This window comes from Nannospalax galili, unplaced genomic scaffold (genome assembly GCF_000622305.1).
Source record: "Nannospalax galili isolate Female #2095 unplaced genomic scaffold, S.galili_v1.0 scaffold599, whole genome shotgun sequence".
NCBI classification, from domain to species: Eukaryota; Metazoa; Chordata; class Mammalia; order Rodentia; family Spalacidae; genus Nannospalax; species Nannospalax galili.
In genome coordinates this window covers 2174236-2184199 of record NW_008343079.1, presented here as the reverse complement: position 1 = coordinate 2184199, position 9964 = coordinate 2174236, and the positions used below count along the sequence as shown (strand labels likewise).

Genomic DNA, 9964 nt, shown 5'->3' with positions numbered 1-9964 from the left:
GAAAAACCAGCGTCCGGCGACTCCTGCCACCTGGCGCCACATAAACACCCTTCGCCCTCCCAAAGAAAGCTGCTTAGGTGGCGCTAGTCGGGTGAATGTAAACAGCCTTATTTTCCAGTTGGCCCAATTTCCCTCCGGAGTCTGAATACTGACGTACAGATTTGGAATGTACCATTCTCTTAACGCAAGCTATCAAAATTGAAAAATTCGTAGGCATATCCACAAGAAACTTCCCCAAACAACTTTTACATTTCTTTCCTATATTACTGTCAAATTCAAGATATGCCAAAAGCATTTTAAAATACGTCATTCCATTTCCCAGCTCAACCTCGGGCCTGTATCACTTGCGCTCGCTCATACGTCATTTCCTGGAGCCGAGCCAAGAAAACCGGAAACCTCCGGTACTGAGCCGAGCGAGTTCGTTCCGCTGTTGCGTAGGTATGGGCCGAAGGAGAGCGCCCGGTAGTGGGTCTGTGGGCCGGGTCCTAATTCGGCATCAGGCCCAGCGAAGCCGTAGCCGCCGTCATACCGACTCCTGGGTAAGAAAAACCCTGCCGTCCCTATCTTTTCGTCTGGTTTCGAGCGCTCTCATGCGACAAAGGTTGGAGTCAAAAGTCATAAACTGGCCAGTGCTCCGTGGATTTTGAAGAATGGGTAGAAGTTTCAGCCAGACGGAGAAGTAGGCCCCAGAAAGGCACAGGGCACAGGGGGAGGCTTCAGTCATGGCTAGTGTGTTGGTGAGGCTGGGATGAAAAGGTGAAGCGCTTTGAATGGGGGTCTGTTTTAACTGTGCTTGAGTTTTGCCATAGGAAGCCATGTGCTCTCGGGGGGGCGGGGATATACAGAGAGAGAGAGAAGAGAGAGAAAGAGAGAAAAAGAAAGAAAGAAAGAAAAGACTGGTTTTTGAGTCAGGGTCTGCCTGTAGCCCCAGCTGACCTGGAACTCACTGTGTAGACCAGGCTGGCCTTGAACTCAGAGATCCACCTGCCTCTGTCTCCCGAGTGCTGGGACTAAAGGCCTGCGCCACCACGCCCCGCTCTCTTGGAAATTTTTAAGAATTTATTTTTGTGTGTGTCTTTAAAAATTGAAACGGGGCTGGAGAGATGGCTCAGCGTTAAAAAGCACTGGCTGTTCTTCAGGAGGGCCTACGTTCGATTCACATGGCCCCTAACTCCAGTTCCAGGGGATCCGACACCCGCTTCTGACCTCGGCGGGCATTGCATGACACAGGTGTACCTACTTACATGCAGGCAATACACTCATACACGTAAAATTAAAATAATAAATTACAGTCTCCATACATAGCCCAGGCTGGCTTAGGACTCGCCGCTGCCTGCGGAGTACTGCCATCATGCTTGGGCCTTTAAACTTTCTGGTTTTAGTTACCAGCTTATCCAGAGAATTGATTCTTCAGAAGCTGTTAGTTCCATCAGAAATGCAAAGTAACTCAGATCCCTGCTTTGCACTGTGTTTCCCTCAGTGGTTTAATCAAACGCTTTGACTTGTGTGTATCATCCTAGCTGTCACTTTATTCCTCCGGGTATTTGAGACCATAACGAGTTCTCAGTCAGAGCTTGTGCTGAGTTGATTATGGAAGTGTGTATGTGTCACACCATCCCACTCACCACTGTTATCAGGTCTGGACATTTGATTACTAGTCATCTTAATTGACTTTAAAGCAACTTAGTAATGAAGTAGCTTTGGGGAAATGGGGAATAGGTTGAATGTGAATTCTAAAGAACTAATTTCTAATCTTTATAATATTAATTTTTATTGATTCTAAGTTTTTTAAATATTTTTATTTTATGTGTATGAGTGTTTTGTCTGCGTGTAAGTGCACCAGTGTTGTGCAGTATCCTTGAAGGTCAGAAGAGGGTGTCAGACCCCCTGGAACTGGAGTTTTAGATGGTTAGCCACTATGTGGGTGCTGGGAATCAAACCCAGGTCCTCTTAACCACTGAGCCATCACTTATTTTTTGGGGGGTGTCTTTTTGAGACAGGGTCTCCCTGTAGCCCCAGCTGGCTTGGAATTTGCTGTATAGACTAGGCTGGCCACAAACTCACTGAAGTCCACCTGCCTCTGACTCCCAAGTGCTGGGACTAAAGGTGTGTATTACCATGTCCAGATTGATGCTTAATTTTTTAAAAATGTATTTACACCCATAGTACACATATAGCTTAGGATGATATTTATCGAACTCTGGTTGTGTTAGAAAATCAATAGCTTGCTTCTTCTTCTTTTTTTTTTTTAGTGGTCATTCTAGGCAAGCCTAGCTTCTAGCCCTTGGGGAAGAGCGGTCCAGGTCTCACTATCTAGTTCAGTATGGCTTCAATTTTTTGCCTCCTGTACCACCATGTTTTGATTTAAAATATTTCTTGTGGATCTTTATGAAAAATTTTAACTGGCTGGCAGAGTCAAGACAGTCTGCGCTCCAGTACTGTATCTGCTACTTAGTTTGCAACTGTAGGCAAATTATTTTACCTATTTAAACCTCAGTTTCCTAAATAGTAAAATGGGGCTACAATAAAATTAATTCCAAGAGTCTGAAAATGAAATTAAATTTTGAAAGGGAAGTGCCCCTGATAGGCACCCATAAAACAGTTTGAGAATTTTGCACTGCTGGACTTGAAGCCATTAAAACTTGGGAAATAATCTGCTGAGCTATGTCCTCAGCCTAGCCAGTGGTATTGGTAGTATATATTTTAAAGGAGCCAAGCCACCTTGAGACCACAGAATAGTATCAAAACTGTATGGACCTATTTGGATGTCAAGAGCAGAAGGCAGTAGCCTTATTTTTTGCCCTGTGTTTTATTCATAGTTGCACACAAGTGAACTCAACGATGGCTATGATTGGGGTCGTCTTAACCTTCAGTCAGTGACTGAGCAAAGCTCCCTTGATGACTTTCTCGCAACTGCAGAACTTGCAGGGACAGAGTTTGTAGCTGGTAAGTTGTTCATTGCATGAATGTGTATAACACTGATCACATTTCCCTCTTGCTTACTATGTACACATAAGTCTGCTTGGAAGTGTTTGAGACAGTACTAAAATTGTAAACAGGCTGTCTTTAACCCAAAGGCAAATATTCCAAAAGCAGTATTGGAAAGTTCTGTTAGTGTACTGTAAAATATACACTTTTTTTGTTTTGGGGTTTATTGTTTTTTGTTTTTTTGTTTTTGTTTTGTTTTGTTTTTGTCTTTTTGAGACAGGGTCTTCTTGTAGCCCCAGCTGTCCTGGAACTCACCATGTAGACCAGGCTGGCCTTGAACTCACAGAGATCGCCTGCCTCTGCCTCCCGAGTGCTGGGATTAAAGTCATGCGCCACCACTCCCGGCCATTATACACATTTTAAAATTCAGCTTTAAAAAACAAAAAATCCCATCAGATTATTCTTCATCATATCAACTTCAAGAAATTATTGTTAAAAGCAAAATCATATCCTTGCTGTTGTTAGGCACTTTGAATTTAGTCACTGCCATGTGTGCCTGTGTCTGAGTGTCTTCTAAGCACTTAGAAGAATAAATGACAATATTATAAGTTATTTCTCTCACTGTTATAAATGGCATGTAGCTTAGAAAGTCATTCATTGTGGCCTGAACTCTCTCTGGGTCTCCTGAGCCATCAGACAAACCATATAATATATTTTATGTGTATTTATTAACTTACAAAGGAATGAGTACCCAGTGCCTAGCCCCGCCCCTTATCAGACCGTGCCACGCCCATAATTCCACTCACACCTCTGGGGCCAGCGATCACCCCAGGTCCATAAAGATCAGTCCATTCTGTCTTTAAGCTGTGGCGTGGCATTCCCATGCCCACGTGCGCTTCTCTCGCTCAGGGCTTCCCTTCCAAGATAGCTCCTAGCTACACCCCCCAGCGTCCACAGTCTGTGGCAGGCCCTGCCCATTGGAGGAACTAGCCAATCGGGAGACAGTCATTTATTCAAAATGCTTTCATTAAACACCAGCTACTCTCAAGCATTGTGCTGGCTACTCATAGAATAATGTTGAAAGATCCCTTTTGTTTCTTTAAAATGTGGTTTTGAGCTGGGCATGGTGGCACATGCCTTTAATCCCAGCACTCAGGAGGCAGAGGCACATGGATCTCTGAGAGTCTGAGGTCAGCCTGATCTACGTAGTGAGTTCCAGGCTAGCAGTGGCTACTAGGGAGACCCTGTCTCAAAAAGACCCTAAATAAATAAATTAAATAGATGTGGTTTTGGATGCTATAAAAGAAGTCTATAAAAAAAAATGGGTCATGAAAGATGGAGTTAGTCAGTGTAGTGGCACCTGCCTTTAATCTCAGCACTCAGGAGATGGAGGTTGGTCGATCTCTGTGAAATTGAGGCCAGCCTGATCTACATAGCGAGTTCCAGGCCTGCTGGGGCTCCAGGAGAGACACTGAAATGATTGACTTTCAAGATGATTAGCAGATCTATCACTAGACATCTTTTGTGTTGGTAAGATCACCTAAAGGCTACTCAGCAAATTTCAAGTAGATAGTACAGTATTCCTAATTCAGATCTCCATGCTGCGAATTAGATGTTCAGAGCTACTCGTCCTGCCTAATTGAAACACTTTGCACCCTTTGATTGACTTCTTCCTGTTTCTTCCACCCACAGCTCCCAATAACCACCATATTATATGATTCCATTTATATGAAAAGTCCGGAGTAGGAATGTCCGGAGGGATGGATTACTGGTTGTCTGAATCGGGGTGGGGGGGTTGGAGGATGGGAAGTAGCTGAATAAAGTAAATAAAAGTTTCTCATTGAGGTAATAAAAATGCTCTAAAATTGATAGTGCTGATGGTTATAGTTTCTATGAAAACATGGGTATTGAATGCTCTAGAAGCAAGGAAATGGCTACCCAGTGGTTTATTCAGATTGAATTATTGTGCAGCAGGTGAAAAGAAAAGATTAACTGAGTACTACTATGAAGGAACTCCAAAAGCTATTGTCTAGATTAAAAGACTAAGTTGCAGAATAGTGTGTACAGTGTTGGTACAATTAAAGACACTCAGACACAGTCCATGTATGTATGTGAATATAAGAAAAAAGACTCAGAAAGCTACACATTTAGTTTCTTTACAATATTGTTGAATTTTTTTAAATTTATTTAATAACCACATAATTAGTAGAAGCATTTCATTACAACAGCATTGACATAGTCAACAGTTTCCAGAGCAAAGATGTATCTCTTTCAAAATTGGCTGTAATTTTTAGGTTCACAGTGCTGAATTAATACAGTTATACATTATTGTACTTAGTATAAACCCTCTAAGACATCAAATTAAATGAGGTTTTAACCTTTAAAAAAGATCTCCATTTCATTTTAAAATACACCATTTCATACAGAAAAACTCGTTTTTAATGCAACTATAATTATATCGTTAAAAGTTACATTTCAACCTGGGCATGGTGGCGTATGCCTTTAATCCCAGCACTTGGAAGGCAGAGGCAAGTGGATCTTTGAGTTTGAGGCCAGCCTGGTCTGCATAGCAAGTTCCAAGCTAGCTGGGTCTACATGGAGAAAAGACAAAATAAAAAAAGTTACGTTTCAAAACATAAAATAAGATTAAGGAAGAGATGGAAGAGAGTTGATTCTAGGAGGAGATGGGCATAGGATGGGATTGAAAACAGTCAGAAAGGTCAGCTCATACAAGAGGAGCACAGCTTCCTGTGAGGCTGATGAAGGAAACTGAGGGTGGGTGCACATCTGTATCTAGTAGCTCCAGTTTTCCTTCACAAGGTAATGACAAGGTTATCTTCTGGAAAACAAAGTGAACAGAAGACTAGGGAACTGACAGAAAACAACTGCCATTTAGGGATTGGGATAGATAATCCAAGAACTAGACTGATTTCTTCCTACTGTGAGATATGCTGGGGTCTAAGAAGTCTATCCATTTAGATATCCTAGTCTATCCATTTGTCATACCAGATAGCTGCATTATTGAGCCATTTCCTGTACCAGTGAGCACAGCATGACAGATTAGAAACAGATAGGTAGTTGGAGTTTAGGAATTCAACAGTGGTTAGGGAATGTACAAGCACTTTGAGCTACATAGGGAAAGAAGGCAGGAAGTGGGCTGGGATAAAGGGCATGATCAGGGTCAGATTTCTCAAAGTTAGATGGAGCAAAGTGGAAATGTAGGTGGGAGACCCCCATTGGAAGGAGAAGGTAACATCACAGAAGCATCAGATATTAGAAGTGGTCAACTGTTAGCTGCAGTTGATTTGGTTGAGGATCATGGTGGGTTACGTGGTAAGTTACTGGACTGTTCAAGGCCCTACTTGGTATATGGTAGTTTGATAAAGACAGCAGACTGCAGTCTTTGCCAAAGGTGCAGAGGAATGTTAAAGATACTCATTTATCTTTGAAATAGAGCCTTCACTTGGCACTCCAGGAGGAAGCTTAGCTGGCTTCTCAGGTTCTGGAGTCCCCATTGCCCATGCAGTCTAGGTGGTGGCTGTGTGAGGTGAAATAGGAACTGTCTTGGGCAGCTGGAGGGGTAGCCTAGAGCACATGTCTATTTCAGATCAAAGGTTGCTTGTACTTTTTAAAATTTTTGATATAGCCACTAGTAGTGAGTTTTTAATAAATATATAAATTTTGACAGTGTAGTATGTAGTTCATCGCTTCTAAAGAACTGATCTGTTTGCTTAGTCTTTGTTCTTTACCAACTCCAATTAGCTTAGAATTATTCTTTATGTAAAATGAGGAAATTTTGCTATATGAAATCTCTTTAAAATATTTTATTTTATTTTTTTAATTATGTGAATACATGTGTGGGTTTGTGCACATGAGTGCAGTGCTCTACTTACATGCTGTGTGTGAGCTACCTGGTGTGGGCTCTGAGAGTGAGTACACACTCTTAACCACTGAGCCATCTCCCCAGCCCCCTGGTTAAATTAAATCTTTCCAGTCCTTTCCCATTGTTATTGTTTTTGTTTCCATGAAATACAGTCACCATATAGAATTTTGTAAAATTGGTACTTAACAAAGTCATAACTTTTTGAAAGTGTTAGTGAGGTAGTGAAGAAAAATTTTTTTCAGAGATATCTGTTTAGAAAACTTTATTTGAAAATTAACCTAAGTTGGGGCTAGAGAGATAGCTCAGGGGTTAAGAACACTGGCTGCTCTTGCAGAGGACCCAGTTTCTATTCCCAGTACTTACATAGCAGCTGTATTAGTCAGGGTTCTCCAAAGAAACAGAACCAGTAGAATGAATATGTATAAAGATTTATCAGCTTAGCTCACAGGATAGAGTCTGAGTAGTCCAACAATGGCTGCACCACACGGGAGAGGCTGAGAATCCGTAGTCGCTCAGTCCACAAGGCTGGATGTCTCAGTAGTCCCAATCCGGTGCTGAAGGTCTGACAAATTCCAAAATATCAGCTAGTCTTCAGTCTACAGCAGCAAGATGAACTCACCAGGGAGAGAGAAGGCAAGCCGCAAAAAGCCCCGCGCTCTCCTCTGCCTTGGTCTTTTATACCAGCTGCCATCAGAAGGTAATGCCCACATTTAGGGTGTGTCTTCCGGCTTTAGATGATCCAATCAAGAAGATCTCTTTCATTTCAGTTAATCTCAGATCAAATCAAGTTGACACCCAGGATTAGCCATCACAGCAGCTAACAACCATCCTTAACTCCAGTTCCAGGGGATCCAACACCGTCTTCTAACTTCCTCGGGCATTACATGACATGGGTGCCCTTACACACATGCAGGCAATAGTAAATAAATATTTTTTTAAAAAGAAAATTAACCTAAGTCAGGAAGACTTAAATTCTGTTTTAGGAAATTAGTCAAGTTTATCAAAGTGATCAACATGCAGTATTTTAAATGGCCTCTTTTGGATTTTTTTTTCAAGATCAGATTCCTGTGTCCCAGGCTGGTCTTGAACTCAAAATACAAGTTCCTAAATTCCTAATGCTCCTGTTGGGATTACAGGCACGTAGTACCACAACTGGTTTATATAGTACTAAGGACTAAACTCAGGGCTTTATGCATGCTAGGCAAGCTTTCTGCCTACTAAGCTACATCCCTAGCTTCTAAAATGACCTCTTGAGTAATAGTACTTTTCTTTTCTGTGAACAGAGAAGCTTAATATTAAGTTTGTGCTCCCTGAGGCTAGAACTGGACTGCTGTCTTTTGAGGAGAGCCAGAGAATTAAGAAACTCCATGAAGAAAACAGACAGTTCTTGAGTATACCAAGGAGGTAAGTTGAAAAGAATTTAGATCATTAGAAAATAGAGTCACTAAATACAGAATTCTTAAGTTCATAATTTTTCTGCTTTCTTTCTTAGCTGCCATTTAACATCCAAATTCTCTTTTTATTTTAGTAGATTATATATAAAATTCCTCTCTCTATGATTGTTTTAGGCCAAATTGGGATAGGAAAACTAGCCCAGAAGAACTGAAACAGGCAGAGAAAGATAACTTCCTAAAATGGAGACGTCAGCTTGTCCGGTGAGTATGAGACTGTAAAAATTTATTTTGAAACCCCAAGTACAGGCATTTCAACATGCTTGCATTTCCATTTGCCTTCTGAAGTCTTGGTTCCTTTAAAAGGGAAATGTGGGGGCTGGCGAGATAGCTCAAGAGATAGAGGTACATGCCACCAAGCTTGATGATCTTAGTTCAAGTTCCTGGACCCACCTGGTAAAAGGAGAGAATTGATTCCCAAAAGAATCCATTGACATTTGCGCATGCACACAAAATAAACAACTAAAGTGCAGTTTTAAACGGGGATAGCAGTGTTCTTTTTTCAAGTACATGTTGGTACATATACACACAACATTACTGGGTATAGGTGTGTCTGCACAGAGGTGCTGAGTGGCTATTCTGTGTAGTACCTAGTCTTTCTTAATTCCATTCTGTAGTCAAGAAGTACTCTGCAGTTGATTACAGCTCTTCTGACCATTCTTCCAGTAAGAGCTGTGTGAGAAAGAAACTTCTAGAACCTAAAGAGCTTAAGGATGAAATTTGAATTTGGTGGAGTATAATATAAAAAATTTTTATTTTTGTTTTGACGCGGCCAGAGATATATTAAAATAATTGGACAAAGCCTAGCCTAATGGTGCGGGCCTGTAATCCCAGCTGTTCAGGAGTCTGAGGCAGGAGTGTTGAAAGTGCTCATACACATAAAATAATAACAAAGGCAAAGCGGGCTCAGTGTAGCTCAACAATAGAGCGCTTGCCTAGCTAGCACAAAGCCCTGGGTTTGATCCTCAGTACCATAAACAATAGTAGTTTACAGTATTTGTATGCTTATTTTTAAATGTATTATATTTGAGTATTTACAACACTTAAAACTATTATAATCAGGCAAAGATATAAACTTCTCATTCTAAAGCCAGGCTAGAAGAGGAACAAAAGTTGATATTGACTCCATTTGAACGAAATTTGGACTTTTGGCGCCAGCTCTGGAGGGTCATTGAGAGAAGGTGAGTAGCCATTTTCTTTGTATTATGAAGACTTCAGTATTGTTAAGTTGGCATGCATTCATGGACTGTGAATCCATGGAGAGGAAGAGTAAGCTATGCAATGAGCTATTGAGAATTAGAAAAACAGGAAGTGACCCTGGCTAAACTATAAGTAGGTCACAAAACAGAACCAAAAGTCACAAGTCTGGGAAAGGCACTGATGAGGAATGGTTCATAGGGATAGAAGGGAGCTAGGAGAGGGTGAGGGAGTGATTAATCAGAATGTATCATATACATGACTGTAATTGTCAGAGAACAGACTTAATTTTTTAAACTGGATGTATGATACTATACATCATTTAAAATACAGGGATTTTTTTTTTTAGGCTGGGGAGCTAGTTCAGTGGTAGTGCCCTTGCCTAGAATTTAGTATGAGGCCCTAGGTTCATTCCTCAGTACTGGGGGTAGAGAGATACATACATGTGTGCGTGTGTGTGTGTGTGTGTGTGTGTGTGTGTGTGTGTGTGTGTGTGTAAAAAATA

The 9964-nt window shown here is 41.2% G+C and overlaps 1 protein-coding gene across 1 annotated transcript in view; it reads left to right on the top strand.

Annotated features, from left to right (window-relative positions):
• Positions 1-378: 378 nt before the first annotated feature.
• The window catches only part of Lsg1 (large 60S subunit nuclear export GTPase 1), a 31808-nt gene continuing 22222 nt past the window's right edge, over positions 379-9964 (top strand). Inside the window, exons 1-5 of the mRNA XM_008839040.3 lie at positions 379-539; positions 2820-2946; positions 8095-8215; positions 8380-8466; positions 9357-9443. Coding sequence (XP_008837262.1) covers positions 441-539; positions 2820-2946; positions 8095-8215; positions 8380-8466; positions 9357-9443 — 521 coding nt within the window. The 5' untranslated portion in view covers positions 379-440. The remainder of the gene's footprint in view (positions 540-2819; positions 2947-8094; positions 8216-8379; positions 8467-9356; positions 9444-9964) is intronic.